Source organism: Typopeltis vanoorti, chromosome 4 (assembly GCF_054136105.1).
Source record: "Typopeltis vanoorti isolate ZY-2024b chromosome 4, IOZ_Tvanoo_1.0, whole genome shotgun sequence".
NCBI lineage: Eukaryota > Metazoa > Arthropoda > Arachnida > Uropygi > Thelyphonidae > Typopeltis > Typopeltis vanoorti.
This window is the reverse complement of record NC_143552.1, coordinates 47,282,398-47,299,107: the sequence shown is the minus strand read 5'-3', so window position 1 is coordinate 47,299,107 and position 16,710 is coordinate 47,282,398. Positions and strand designations below refer to the sequence as shown.

The window sequence follows — 16,710 nt, the reverse complement described above, 5'->3', positions numbered from 1 at the left end:
CTTTCTTAGTTTTATTGCTGGTTTTAAATGATAACAATTTTAATAATCCTAAAATTAAAAAAAATTCAAGATTAATAATTAATTAAAATTGGAGCTAATCACTCTTAATTAGGGTAATTCGCGTAAATACTAAATCTATGCTATGCAAAAAAAGTAACGGATATGCATAGATATAAAAATAACGGATATAACAACAATACCTAACGTTGCATTTTTAAACATTTTTCTTTTATTTTAATACAAGAAAGAAGAAATTGGGGAGATGGGGGTCATCTTATACAACCAACATAAGCTTAAAACCTAAAAATAGCCTAAAATTTAGGCCTCGTCCTATACGCTGACATATAGGGTATATCCCTATATGTCATAATCAAGGAGTTCGAGGTTATATCGTAGTGTGTAGTGTTCGTGCAAGCTCCTGATAAGATAAGTATTATTTTCAGTTATCGTTGATAAAATTACTTAATATTCCGTAGTTTTGTTTGCCTTGCGTATTTTAGTGCGTCTGTTTGTGTGTTTTTGGTGTGTTATAAGTTATTATTTGATAAAACACGTTGCAAATAATTATGGCACCTGTACGAAGGAAAATGGCGGCCAGTAATGATGGTTCGCCATCTTTATCAAAGAACGGTAGTATAAAAGAAATGAGTCAGTGTACTAGCTGTAAAATGTACGCTTTGCGGAGTGCAGTCGGAGTGTGGATAGATGATAATAAAGGATTGAATGTGTGTAGAAAATGTAGGGAGAATGAGGATTTGAAGTGTATTTTGGATCGTGAGTGTGATATTTTTGTCAAACTTCAGAATGAAGAAAATAGCGATATGACAAGAAACGGCAAGGTTGTACATGAGAATTATGAAAGTGTGAATGTAGAAAGTATGAATGATAGTATTAATGGTTTCTCAGAGAATAAAAAAGATGAGATAGATGCATTGAGTGAGATAGCGTTGTTGAATGGTGCGATAGAAAGGGCAAAACAGCAGCTAGAGTGCATGAACAAAAGTCGACTGAATGAACCAATCAATAATAAAAGGTATGACAGGAAAAATAGACGTATGAATGTGAACATGAACAAAATGAAGGATAGAATGCTGTATGGAGACTCGTTAGTACGAGGTGTGTTAGTAGAGGATTTGACAAAATCGTACCAACCTGGTGCGACCATAAAGGAGTGCGTGAGAGAGTGCGTGACCTAGTAATTACATCTGAGGATTTGGCTGTAACAAATATGACCACATTGCCACCAATCAGTGAGAGTGATCATAGGGTCTTGACTTGGGAGGTGGCTAAAGGTGTAGAATTTTCAATTAAGACAGGGTACATGTGGAATTATCAGGCTGGAAAGTATGACAAGCTTAGGAGTTTGATTGGCTCAGTGCCATGGCATGTACAACTGCAAGGACTAGAAGTTGATAGTGCATGGGAGGTAGTTAAGAAGTGCTTACATGAAGCAATGGCTGACTGTATACCTAGAGTCCGAATAATAAATCAAGTAGGGGTTAAATGGATGAATAACACCATTAAGCTTGAGCTGCAAAAAAAGAAACAACTATGGAGGGAATTTAAGGAGAAAGGTGACCGGCAGGCACATGAACGGTATAAAGCGCAGGCCAGAAGGGTGACTAGTGTGGTAAGAAAAGCAAAAAAGGATTACGAAAGAACATTGGCCATGCAGGCTAAAGAGAATCCTAAACAGTTTTTTAGATATGTAGCAAGTAAAAGGAAAAATGTACATGGCAGAATGATTTTAAAGAATGCTGATGGCAGGGAGGTAACTGAATCAGTTGAGATAGTTGAGTTACTGAGTGAGCACTTTGCAAGAATATATCATACAGGTGGTGACATTGCAGAAACAAATGTACCAGTAGATTATACGGGAATTGTGGTGAATGAAGTGGAGGTGAGTAGTCTATTGCATAACCTCAATGTCAATACATCTGTGGGATTGGATGGTATACCAGCTCGTGTAGTACGAGAAGCAGCTAAAGAATTGTCAGTACCCTTGACCATTTTGTGAGTCTCGGGTCTGGGTTAGTCCCGAGCGGGTGGAAGGAGGGGAAAATAGTTCCACTGCATAAGGGTGGTTCCAAGACTGCTGTTGTAAATTACCGACCGATTAGCATATCAGGAATCATTGTCAAGGTCTTAGAGAAATTAGTCAAGAAAAGAATACAGGATTGGATAGATGAAAATGGGATATTGTATGGGAGACAACATGGTTTTGTGAAGGGTAGATCATGCCTCAGTAACTTGCTCACGTTTTATAACACAGTGACGGCTGAACTGGATAGGGGTAGTGGGTTTACAGTGATACTACTGGACCTTGCCAAGGCCTTTGATAGGATACCACATGGAACCCTAATCAGTAAACTGGAGCAGATTGGGATGGATATAGCTTTGGTGAGATGGATAGGAGGGTGGTTGAAGGAGAGATACCAGAGAGTGGTTTATTCAGGAGTGAGTCAAAAAGACGTCTTGTGACTAGTGGAGTGCCGCAGGGCTCTGTTCTTGGAGCACTGCTTTTCAATTTGTTCATCAATGATATTGGAAAGGATTTGAGAGGAAGTGTTCACTTGTTTGCTGATGATGCAAAGTTGGGTAGAGCAATTGTGAGTGCACAGGATGTCAAAATTTTACAGTGGTTTAGAGTGGTTTTAGAGTGGTTTATTCAGGAGTGAGTCAAAAAGACGTCTTGTGACTAGTGGAGTGCCGCAGGGCTCTGTTCTTGGACCACTGCTTTTCAATTTGTTCATCAATGATATTGGAAAGGATTTGAGAGGAAGTGTTCACTTGTTTGCTGATGATGCAAAGTTGAGTAGAGCAATTGTGAGTGCACAGGATGTCAAAATTTTACAGGATGATTTGGATAGTTTGGAGGACTGGGCTAGGAAAAATGGATGTCGGTTTAATGTGGCGAAGTGTAAGGTTATGCACTTTGGGGTGAAAAGAATAGCAGCAGTATATCGCATTGGTGGAACCGTACTCCAGGAGATTGATGAGGCCAGGGATTTGGGAGTGTTGGTGGATAGGGAGTTGAAGTTTAGGGGGCACATTGCAAAAGTGACTAAAACAGTCACCAAATCACTTGGCTTCTGAAAAATACTTTAACATGCAGAGACAAACAAGTTGTTGTTCCTCTGTATCGAGCCTTGATAAGACCCCATTTGGACTTCTGTGCCCAGTTATGGGCACCAGGGTTTCTTTGTGATGGGGAGGAAGTGGAGAGGGTCCAGAGACGAGTGACCAAGATGATGGCAGGTCTGTGGAATGAACCTTATGAGAATAGGTTGAAGATCTGTGGGTTGCAGAAATTGGACGATAGGCGAAGGAGGGGTAATATGATTGAGACATTCAAATTACTGAAGGGTTTTTATAAGATTGATCCAGAAGATATTTTTGAAAATATGACTGGTGGTGGGAGGACTAGGGGCCATGCATGGAAGCTGGGCAAGAGCATGGTTGACAAGGGCGTTAGAGCTAGGTTTTTTACTTGGAGAGTGGTGAATGAGTGGAATAAGCTTCCAGAGTCTGTTGTGGGTGCTACGACCGTGAATGAGTTCAAGGCAAGATATGATAGATACTGTGTGAATGTTGAATAGTTGTTCCAGACATGATGTTAGGGCCTCCCTCGATGAGTCTGTCGACTCCTTGGAGTTTCCCGGAACAATAATAATAATAATAATAATCCATTTCTAGATTTCTGGATTCGCATCATCCTAATTAGTTTCTTCCATTCCAGATACATGCCGAATGATCTATAATTAGTTGCTTCTATCCTAGCTCCACCCTTCTATAAATAAATTCTCTTGTTTTCCTTCCACTCATTAGGAACTGCGCTCATGTTCAGACTCGAGTTGAATAACCAAGTCAAAAGCAAAAAGCACTGTTAATTCTCTTGTGTGTGTGTTTTTTAGTACCTTTGCTAATATCCCATCGAATCCTATTCATGTGTTTAATCAAGCTCTAGAAATAGATTTAATATCTCCAACTCATCTTCCTCTGTTATTTCATCCAGTTTCAACCCCAGTGTCCAGAAAACTAATTGGTCTGCACGAGATGTACATTTTACTAAAGCAATCAGTAAGAATTCAGCAATTTTTACAAAAGGCACTTTCTACCTTTAACATTTACTAATATTATCTTACTAAAGCAACTAGTAAGAATTCAGCAATTTTTACAAAAGGCACTTTCTACCTTTAGCATTTACTATATTATTCCATGGCCATTTTTCCTTTTACTTATCACACAGCGATATATTTTTTTTTCAGATTTCCCTTTGTCTATAAGAATAACTTTTCATTGACGATATCATCCTTATCCAACCTTTATTCTACCCCCCCCCCCATCCCTCCGGTACTTCAGCTCTTATTTAAGAACTTTTATTCACCCACTTATTTATTCCCATCTGACTTTTTCTGGTGACTCTACCAGCTATAGTTTTATTATCTGATTAATTCCCATGCAGTACTGCTTCCTCTATCATGCAGCTTTTCATGCCAAGGTATGGTCTTCACACTACTGTAATTACACAACTTACTGGATCCACATATGTGTTTTATTCAGAACTCTCACATGATTTGCTACATCCCTACATGCCACACCAACACAAGTTCAAGGAAAGGTATGATAGTTTTTGTGTGTATAAATGTTAGTGTGGGTCTCCCATGATGAATCTCCAGACTCCATCGCTAGTTAAAACTGCATATCACCTTTCCAAATAGAGAAAACAGCTCTCCTTTTTAAACATTTTCCAATGTCACTACTACAACTTCTACATCCAATAAGCATGCTTACATGTAGTCCATCACCGGACAAAGTGCGGGACCAAGAGGTTGCAGAAACAGTAAAAGATCAGTCAAACTGAGAAGAAAAAAGCAAGAGGTATAAAGCCAAAAAAGAAAACTGTCAGAATAAATGAGAGAAAGAGCATAAGCAGATAATTTTTAAAGCAATTCTATGATAAGGGTACTACTTCACAAAAGTGTTACAAAATCGTGTTTCTCTGGTGCAAAAATTAATATTAGTAATGCTGTTAGAATGCAGAAAGGGAAGGTCAAAGAATTGATTATTTTGCTTGGAACCAATGATCTGAGAGGCGAGACGTTTTGTATGAGGGAGGATGTGAAAGAGTTACTGGAAGAAGAGAAAAAGAAGAGTGAGAAGATGAAGTTTATAAGTCTTCAGCCAAACTATGATAGATGTGACTGAGAAGGAGGGCAATGATAGCTAAATGAATCAATATGCAAGTTGTGCAGAAGGAATGATGTTGAGTTTGTGGACCTGTGGCCTAAGTATGATAGACAAAAAGATTTGTACAATGCTGATGAACTGCACTTACATGAATTCAAAGTTAGGTGTCTAGAGAGAGAGAGAGAGAGAAAACTTTGTTCACCAAGATTGGGAAATGCAAAGTCAGGAACACTAAAGAAATTAGGGGGATGTAAATGATGGTGTGAAGGCAGCAGTGGATCAAATGAGTGTTTGAATAAACAAAAAATGCAGAATCTAGTCTCTCAGGCAACGATGTTGAATGGGGTAGTCAACTCAGGCTGTAAAGATGGTTGAGGGCCTAAGGGGATGTTACAATTTCTATATACTAATACTATATATAAGCATCAGGAACAAGAGAGAAGAGTTTGTGGCATTGGTTAGTGCAACCCAAAAGTTATAGGCATTAGTGAGACTTTAGTGAGGGAGAAGGAGCGAGGACAAGGAGCCATCCCTGGAAGTTACAAAAGGAAGCTGTGAGCAAGAGGGTGAGGAGTGGTTTCTTTGCATGGAGGGTGGTTGAACTGTGGAATGCATTGCCTGATAGAGTGGTGAGAGCACAAACAGTCAATGAGTTCAAGTAGTGGTATGATAGACTGTGTTTTCTAGGAAGGACCTCCCACGATGAGTCTTTTGACTCCATGGAAGCCCGAATCATTATCATAATAATAATAATTAGTGAGACTTGTTCAATTCCTGTATTCATCACATTCTATCCCTGTAACTACATTACAGGGATAGAATGTGATGAATTTAATATTTTCAGGGAGCACAGAGTAGACAGGACAGAAGGTGGGGTACTGCTGATAATAGCAGATGAATTGCAACCAACAAGAGAAGTCAGTCAGTCAGGAAGATGGAGGTTCTTTTGAGGCAATCTGGTATGAGACTAATGGGACAATATAAAATTGGTTGCTGCTTTAGGCCGGAGCGGGGTGTCAGGGATGACACTCCCCAGATTAATATAATAAGCAGATTAATACAAAAAGTGCAAGTAGATTAATTATTATGGGGACTTCAATTTTGGAAACACAGATTAGGAGGAGGAAAGATCACATTGCAGGAAGAAAATAAAATAGTCAACTCAGGCTGTAAAGATGGTTGAGGGCCTAAGGGGATGTTACAATTTCTATATACTAATACTATATATAAGCATCAGGAACAAGAGAGAAGAGTTTGTGGCATTGGTTAGTGCAACCCAAAAGTTATAGGCATTAGTGAGACTTTAGTGAGGGAGAAGGAGCGAGGACAAGGAGCCATCCCTGGAAGTTACAAAAGGAAGCTGTGAGCAAGAGGGTGAGGAGTGGTTTCTTTGCATGGAGGGTGGTTGAACTGTGGAATGCATTGCCTGATAGAGTGGTGAGAGCACAAACAGTCAATGAGTTCAAGTAGTGGTATGATAGACTGTGTTTTCTAGGAAGGACCTCCCACGATGAGTCTTTTGACTCCATGGAAGCCCGAATCATTATCATAATAATAATAATAATTAGTGAGACTTGTTCAATTCCTGTATTCATCACATTCTATCCCTGTAACTACATTACAGGGATAGAATGTGATGAATTTAATATTTTCAGGGAGCACAGAGTAGACAGGACAGAAGGTGGGGTACTGCTGATAATAGCAGATGAATTGCAACCAACAAGAGAAGTCAGTCAGTCAGGAAGATGGAGGTTCTTTTGAGGCAATCTGGTATGAGACTAATGGGACAATATAAAATTGGTTGCTGCTTTAGGCCGGAGCGGGGTGTCAGGGATGACACTCCCCAGATTAATATAATAAGCAGATTAATACAAAAAGTGCAAGTAGATTAATTATTATGGGGACTTCAATTTTGGAAACACAGATTAGGAGGAGGAAAGATCACATTGCAGGAAGAAAATAGAATTCATACAATTACTGAGAGAGATAATAACTTGAAACAGAATGTGAAAGAGGGGCTTGGGATATGAGAGTGTTGGATCTTTTTATAGAATCAGAAGACCTGTCCATAACTAAGGCTACATTGACTTGGGAGGTAGCAAAACATATACCCCTTCTTAAATGGAATTTCCATTTAAGAAGGGGGGGGTGTATGTTTAGAGGAGGCAGCTTGAAGCAGTATCATAGCGTGAAGATGTGCAAGGAAGGATGTTCACAGTGCATGGGGGATAGTTAAGGAGTATATGAAGGAAGCAATATCACACTATATACCCAAGTGTTCAGGAGGGTAAATCAGGTAAGGAGTTAAATGGATGAGTAATATCATTAAGCAAGAGCTGCAAAAAAGAAAGATGTTGTGGAGGGTATATAATGAGAAAGGTGACCAGCATGTTGAGGAAGGCAAAATCAGAATATAAGAAGAGAAGTCAGTAAAGGAGATAAAAGGAAATCCCAAAGAGTTTTTTTTGTTATGTGGCAGGTAGGAGGAAGAATGACTGTGGAAGGATAACTTTAATGAGGGAAGATGGTAGAGAGGTAACGGAGGCAGATGAGATTGTTGGGATACTGATTGTAAGAGTATATCAACCAAGTGAAGGTACTGTTATGGCAGAGGTAACAAGGACTGATGTGAGAACAGCAGTTGATGAATTTGAGGTAAAATTTGAGGTCTGCAATAATTTCTTTTCCTAAAAGCTGCACAACAGAGTAACTCCTTGGATAGTTGCCAGTCTTCTCTTATATTTTATTTTTTCTTTCCTCACAGTTCCTCTTTCTCATTTAACTTGTGGTATACAATTTGCCACTGATGTTAACAAATAATTTTTAAGCAGTTTCCATGTACTACTGTTCTCTCTCTTGTTCTTCAAATTCTTGCATCCATGACCTTCACGATGACACTTAAATTAACTAATCCTTGAATACCAACCAATTTCTGGTATAGTACCATATAACTGTACTTCAATTATCCAACCCATGAATTAGCAGAACAAAAGTTACCTTTCCCATGGTGTGAATTGGTTTCTCCTTGATTTCCATGTATTTATTACTCATTCACTAGAGCTTCCATAGCTTAGTTGGTATCGGTGATGTCTTGTTGTAGAGATCTTGATTTGAATTCCATGTAGGATACAAAGAGCCTTTATAAGTTTTTTTTTAAATCCAAAAGTGAGTTAGTTGGTATATGAAAGAAACAAAATTTTTCATTCTGCAAAACAGGAACAGTGACCTGAAGTAATAGATATGCAATTTGTAATCTTAAAGACTTATTTGTTTCAGCTGTAATTCCAAAAACAACCAACCACTCACTAACAAGATCAGTCACAATAACATCCTCTGATGCTATGACAAAATACAAAAGTTTTGATTCTTGTGTTCCTTCCACTACATGCTGCCTAAAGGCATTTGTCCCTCAAGAATTCCTAAAATTCAGTTCTCTTATTACTATATGCTGTTGTCTCTCCAATAACATATAGTAAATTGGATTACTCACTTGAGGGAAGTAAATCACTTGCCCAAATGAATATACTAAACATTTTCTAAAAATCACCCTCTGTTCCCTTGCCTAGAGAAACATCACACTAAATATCCTGTCCTACCCATCCCAACCTTGAACCATACACTCTCAAGGCTATCAGTGCGATTTCCCTCCAAGGGGAGAGAACAAGTCACTTATCATAAGGAAGGATAGACAAGATAGGAGAAGAGGGGAGTGTACCTTTTTTTTTTGTTTTTTTTACTGTTGAGCCCATACACAGGAGGTTGGTTGGTCAACCTATAGTTGCATTAGTACTGTGTATGGGTGATGGGTTGGGAAAGGAGAAATTTGTTTACATTTGATTTGAATGACTTTAAATTGCATTCCTTGGGAAACACAGCAGGTGGGAGACTGTTCCACAGTGCAGCAGTTGCAGGGATGAAGGAAGAGGAAAAGAAACTTGTTCTGTTTGTTTCTAGGTGAACTGTGAAGGGATGTTGTGCAGCAGCTGTATGTGTTCCAATGAGTTTAGTACTGAGCGGAGGAATTATTGATGATATTTCAGATGAGCATTTCCCATGGAAATATTTGTAGACTATACATACTGCAGAGACCATATGACTGTGTGAAAGAGGGGGAAGGGAGGGAGTTGGTAAGGGATGGATCATTGATAAGTCTAATTGCTCTCCTCTGTATTGCGTAAAGCATTTTGAGAGAGTTTTTGGTGCCCCACCCCATATGTGAGAGCAGTATTCAATAGTTGGGCAGACTTGTGACTTGTACAATGGCTAACATTTGACACACAGATAGGCCTATAGTTTGAGTTCGATCACCTCCTTTATGAAGTGGCACAATCTTGCCCTCCTTAGGAACTTGACTGAGTGCAAGACTCGTATTAAAAAAATATGTCAAGGCAGGTGTCAACTCTCTGGCACATTCCTTCAGAATACGCAGTGATATATTATCAAGTCCCACAGCCTTATTTACATCTAGTTTACTCAACTCCCCCTAGACCTCTTGCTCACTTACAGTCAGTCTCTCCTCCCCATCATCAACTGCTCTCAATCTCTCCATGAAGTCGCATTCAGAAGATTGAAAAATCTTTATGAACTGCTCATTAAGTATCTCCACCACACATTCTGCAACAGCTGTCTTTATACCATTTTCTCCAATCAATGTCATCCTTCCATAATCATTCTTTCTTTTGCTGGCTACATATCAAAAGACCTCCCTAGGATTCTTTTTGGCTTCATTAGCTAACTGCTGTTCATACCTCTCTTTAGCTACTCTCAGCAACCAAGTCACCCTCCTTGTCTGGTCTTTGTAAACCTCACGAAATTGGTTAATTCCACTTCTCTTATGCTGCCTCCACAATGCCTTTTTTCTGTATCGCATGCTTAATCTCTTTATTCATCCATCTCACACCTACCTTATTTAACCTTCTCACCCTTGGAATACATTTAGACATTGCATCTACTAAATAGTTTTTGCAAATCCCCCAAGCTGCATTGATCTCTTTTCCAGCTAACTCCTCATTCCATGCTACACCCGCACGCTGTCCTCTGAGCTCTTCATAATCACCCCTTGTAGTTCCACATGTACCCTTTACTCACAGGGGTCCTTGCACTGCTGGCAACCACCCAGGTAATCACCTCATGGTCACTCTCACCAATTGGTGGATGATTTGACACCTCATTTATAATTACATCCTCTGATGAGATGACCAAATCCAAGACCCTTAATCTTCGTGTGCCCTCTGTTACATACTGTCTGAGGTAGTTATCCCTCAAAAACTCAAGAAACTCGTTTTCTTTACTTCCAGTTGCTATCTCTTCATTCCAGTCTATATTGCCATAATTAAAATCACCCATAATGATCACTCTTTTCTTATTTGCTTGGCTAATTTGACTATACATTTCACTATCACCACCATCCACATTACCAGGTCTAGAACAACATCCCACCAAATATTTGATTCTATCAAATATGGAATTGCATTATAAAATATTAGATAAGAGGATGGCTGATGGACAGATATCAAAAAGTAGTATATGGGAGATGTGAGTCTGCAATATTTAAGGTAACTAGTGGTGTACATACTGTACATACTTTATTGCAAAGTGAATAAAGTCATTCACTTTGGTGTAATTAGATATCCAATGTTTTTTGTTGGGATTATGGCTAGAGATCAGGCTAGATATCTTGGAGTGTTAGTAGATAGGAAGTTGAAGTTCAGGGCCATGTAGCAAAGATTGCAAATACAACTCAAAAGATAATCGCAATGCTGAAATGAATTTTAACTTATAAGGATAACATTTTGCCTATTTAGAAGGCAAAGTGACCTCACTTGTACTATTGTGCACAGGTCTGGTCTCTGTTGTGATTCAAAAATTTCTAACAAAGGAGAATGTTAAAAATGATATCAGGATTGTGGAATACTGATTATGAAAACAGATTGAGAATTTGTAGACTGCAGACACTAGCAAACAGGAGAAAGATTGGTGATATGATTGAAACTTACAAACTTCTGAAAGGGTCATACAGGATTTCAGTTGATGGAATTTTTTATTTTATGGAGGGTAGGGAAGGGGCAAGAGTGCATCCTTGGAAGCTGAGAATGAATGCTGCTAAGAAGGGGGAGGGGACAGGACACTAGATTTTTCTCTCACAGAGTGGTGTATGATTGGAATGGATTGCCATTAGATGTTTATGTGCAAGCAGTGCAAATGAATTCAAGAACAAGCATGATAGTTGGTGCATGCAGTATGTGTCCTCCTTCGATGAATCTCTGACTCCTTGGAGGTCTCTGTTAATAATAATAAGTAAGAATCTGTTGAAATATGATACAACCTCCTATTTCCATTAGGACATCATTTCACTGATACTAATGAACTTCAGTAATTGAATCTATCAATGCCACTCATTCCTTTATTTCTGATACTTCTGGAATTTGTACACAGAAAAATCAGCACCCTGTCAGTATTCCTGTTAGTCTCATATTACAGCTCTCCTTCCCCATTCAGCTCTGTAATATACTATATAATTTCTCTCCCAAGCCACAATCCTTACATGAGAATATCGTTACTACCTTCCACCAGTGCAACTTTCCCTGCCCAACACTCATTTACCCAGAGAACAGCAGCCTCTACATGTACCAATACTGTGTCCTATGTTCATATGTAACATCTCTTGTACAGAGCTCTCTTCTGTCAAATAAATTGCAGTCTCTAAACACCCACATTCTAGACTTTCGTGAACATTCTTGCTATTGTGTCATTCATTATCAACATTCTTCTCCTTAGTTCTGCATTATCATACTATCTCTGATTTCAAATCTTTCACTACCCAAATGACCCTGCTTTTCAAGTCATTTGTGCCAACCACTAGCATCATTTCAACCATATATTTTCTCCTTTTTTTAGTGCCATAGTCATGTTATTGTTAGGGTGCTTACCTAGATGTACAATTTATTCTCCAACGGATTATCCTCCAACTGATTCTTCATACTTTCCATCTAGTTTCTTGGCACCTCTATTTCTTTCTTCAAGCATCCTGTGCCTTCACCCAACATTCATGCACACAATGAAGGTCAACTGTCAAACCTGTTGAATCTTCCTCAGTCACATTACCGGGGTTCTAAATCTAGCAATCTCTTGCATTTCTGCCAGCATTCACTCATTCCCAATATAATGTTTATGTTATTGCTATAATGTTTATGCTATTGCTTATTGCTAAAACCTGAGAATGCTAATGCTCATTTTTCTCAGCACTTTCCACTGCCTACATTTTGTATGTGCATGCAAGCTTGTTTTTCACCTTCCACATTTTTTAAATGACATGAATCAATACACACCACAGAAATCTACAAAATTCACCTGATAAAAAATTTCATATTTTGCTATGCAAAATGTAGTCAAATGGTGGTGGATCAGGTGACAAAAATAGACAATGGAGGTATAGGAGCTACCAAAATAGCAAAAAAGGAATGGTGTGATATTTCACATTTCTATTTATTTATTTATTTTTATTACTTTTTTTAAAATCTTTATTTCGTATCTTGTATTTTGCTATAGAAAATCTCCACGAAATCAATTGCACAGCTCAACATTCTGCACAATCAAGACTATCCTAAAGTCAAATTTAGTATACATTTACAAGAACATCACTACTAATTAATACTAAAAACATTTCCCCCCCCCCTCAAGTGACAGCAATAAAACTTCTTCTCCACAAAATTTTTTCTGCATAGAATTTTTAATGTATCTTTTAATCAATCTATGATTACTAACATCAGCATCATTAAGTTAAAAAAATTTACTAATTATATAATAGTAGTACTACCTTTTGTGTGAATCATGACTCAAAGGAGCATTCTCTCTAATTCCACACATGTATCAAATGTGTCTTAAAAAGATGACAATGTAATGATATACTGTCTAAATAAAAATGGATAACTTGACATTTATTCAATTTCAATACACATAACTAAATTTTATTTATTTATTTATTTAGTATGCTTGCTTTAACCTTTCACTTTGATTTCAAGCCTATTTAAAAGTGCACAAATACACATACAATTTAATTAAGCTTGAAGGATCTAGCTTTTTGATTGTGATTGATCTCATGTTCATTAAAACACATTCGACAAAGTGAGAAGGTTAATTAGTGCAAAAAAAAAAAAAAAATCATAGCACTCCTGATGTAAATTGAATCTGGTTTTCCAGCAGTGAGAAATCTTGGTTACCAGAACTGAGATTTATTAGTCAATGTTATGTTAATCAAACCTCCTGCTGGCCTGGTTGGCAAAGTGACTAGCATACCAACTCTCTAACCCACAGGCCATGGGCCCAAATTCCACCATGAATCTTGTGATTGTCCTACTAATTCTGAGTGGAAAGATAGTTGGGACCCTATCACTTCTATCTAGCAAGGACTTCACTCCTAAACCCCTAGGAAATAAGTTAATGACTACATGCCATCCAAAAGACAGCAATATGATCAAAAAAAAAATAAACTTTTAGCTTCATTAACCAATGACTGATAAGCCTTATGACTATGAGCACTCTCATAAAGTACTCTAAAAATATTCTATTTTTACATTATTTCTCATATCTTACAGTTTAATTCCAATACTCATTATAAAAAGATTAAATACATCTCATTTTTTAAATAATGTATGCTAACAGGAAAATATTTAGGAAAAATAAACTCACAAAAAAAAAATACCTTTTATTTTCATCTGGCACTTTCACTGCACCTGAACTGTGTGGCTTCACTCCCTTTCCAACTAAGAAATATGCATCTGAAAAATATATACACTTATTTTTTTATCTGACAGTTTTTTTTTTAATGCAATATTCACCAGTCTAATTTACAGAGGAAATAGGAAATGTGGAACCATAATTTTTAGAAAAAAGCTTGTAGCAGAAGCATGGCATCAGAAACTGAAAGCAAGAAACATTAGTGCACAAGAAATAGTCAAGGAATGTTTGCAGTATGCAATATCAGGCTGCATTGCCAGCCTGGTTGGCCGAGTGGTTAGCTCATCCACTCTCTAGCCAAAAGGCTGCAGGTTCAAATCCCACCATTGGCATGGATGTTTTTGATTGTCTGTAGAAATACTAGTGGTGGTGGGCAGTAGATGGCATTGGAGTAGTTGCGGTTGGTTATAGTTGGTGGAGTCCAAAGACTCCCTTGATGAGTCTTTGGACTCCCTGGAGGTGTTACATAATAATAATGCTGAGCTAGGAGGATGTGAAACTTTAATCAAGTAGTAGTTAAATTGATGGGTAAATTAATAAAGCAGAAGCTTAATAATGTCATACAGTAATTCCTATTTCATGAAAAATCTGCTTTTGTGATTGTGAAAGAAACTAATTCCTCTCATAATCACAATAACAGATTGCAAGAGGAAATCAGGTGAACATAAAAGATCTGAAAGATCTTTCTCTATGTGGTGGGTAAAAGAAAGAATAATTATAGAAGGATAACTTCATACATGTAGATGACGGGATGGGGATAGCAGCAAAGAAATAGTTGAAATACTGAGTGATCTGGTGAAAGAATATTAAACATTTGTTATTCTTTAATAGCCAAATAACATATTAAAAGTTTTAAACTGACTGATTTGTTTAAGAGAATATAACATTCAGATTTGGTATTGCACTACTAATTAACTCTCATCAGAAGCCCATATGTTCACCTCTTATTAGTGCTTTTAATTATGGTTTCACTAGCCTAAAAGCTATTTTAAACTACTGGTTATAAGAAAAGGATGATGTGGAAGGAATACCGCTTGCATAAGGATGACATCTGTTATGAACATTATAAGTAGCAGGCTAGAATAGTTGCAACTGTTGTATGGAAAGCAAAGTCTGAGTATGAAAAGAAACTGGCTCTGCATGCTAAAGACAACCCACAAGAATTCTATTGATATGTGACAAGTAAAAAAGAAAGAATGAATATGAAAGAATAACTCATCTAAATCCAGATGGCGTGAGGATTACAGATGCAAAAGAGGTTGTTCAGTTAACTAGTGCTCATTTCGTTAAAAGCTATCAACCTAGTGAACGCAACATTGAGCTCACTGTTACCTCTTCACTAGATGAAGAAAAGCAGATGTAAAAGGCCGAGGTATTAGAGCTGTTGCACAAATTGAATAAGAATTCAGCAATAGGGACTGACGGAATATCAGCACGTTGCTAAAAGAGTGTTCAGCTGAACTGGCCATTCCTTTGACCACAATGTTTAATATACGAGTCTCAGAACAGGGAAGATTCTGCAAGAATGGAGGGAATGTATGGTAATTCCAGTGCACAAATGTGGCGCAAAGACCGATGTATTCAACTATCGACCAATTAGTATCTCAGGAGTGGTGGTGGTGAAGATTTTGGAAAAATTGGTTAGGACTTGTATTCAGAAATGAGTTGACAATGAATCTTTATATTGCAATGAACAACATGGGTTTTCTAAGGGAAGGTCATGTTTTAGCTACTTGCTCACATCCTACAACAATGTTATCATTGAACTAGACAAGGGAAATGGATACACCATGATACTTTTGGATTTTGCTAAGGCTTTTGACAGAATACAGCTGGAAGACTGTTGCATAAATTGGAGAAAATGGGTTTGGGTTATACAATATTAGCATGGATAAGAGGATGGCTAACTGACAGATATCAAAAAGTGGTATACAGACATTTGAGTCTGCAAGGTTTAGAGTAAAGAGTGATGTACCACAAGGATCAGTGCTTGGTCCACTATTATTCAATCTGTACATTAATGATATTGGGAAGGATTTGACAAGTGACATACAGTTATTTGCTGATGATGCAAAGATAGGTAGGGTAATCAGGAATGCTGCTGATATGCAGTCTTTGCAGAATGATTTGAATAGGCTGGAATTGTGGGCATGGGAAAATGTGTGTCAGTTCAATGTGAGTAAATGCAAAGTCATTCACTTCGGCATTATTAGCCATCCAATGTCGTATCATATTGGTGAGATTAGGCTAGAAGAAACTGATGAGGCCAGGGATAAGCATAAAAAATGTATTGTTTAATACTGACCATATACAAATATTTTAACATTCTTTGCCTACCAGTTTTGCTAGCAAACTGTCTAGCTTGTTCAAGGCATTGACGGAAAAGTATAAAAAATACTAGTAAATGCAAATTGAAAGGAACATTAAAAACATTGTAAACACTCTAGTAGCTAAGGTTGCACGTTCACGTTACAGAGAACGAGTGGACTTATTGTTCTTAATCATTATCACGCATGCGTGTTTGTTGTAAACGCGTAATGTGATTACTAGCTGTAGTTCAGATGGATTTAGAGAGAGGATGAGGTTTTTCCATGAACTGTTAAGAATAGTATCCTGGTTTCTGTTGAGGTTTCCACCAGTTTTTAACACTACTGCAGCTTCCTTGAATAAACGATGTCTATAATTGTCATCTAAATATGGTATGGAGCTATTTTGCCACTTAGACGTACAGAAATGATGTGCTAAGCCGAAAGAAATATTTCTGTTGTGGTTTACATCACCAAC

General features: G+C 37.7%; 1 protein-coding gene across 1 annotated transcript in view; it reads right to left on the bottom strand.

Moving 5' to 3' along the window:
• The window catches only part of LOC150107281 (protein Skeletor, isoforms B/C), a 365,485-nt gene that overhangs the window by 250,432 nt on the left and 98,343 nt on the right, over positions 1–16,710 (bottom strand). The window contains exon 6 of the mRNA XM_090391768.1: positions 13,892–13,967. Coding sequence (XP_090247894.1) covers positions 13,892–13,967 — 76 coding nt within the window. The remainder of the gene's footprint in view (positions 1–13,891; positions 13,968–16,710) is intronic.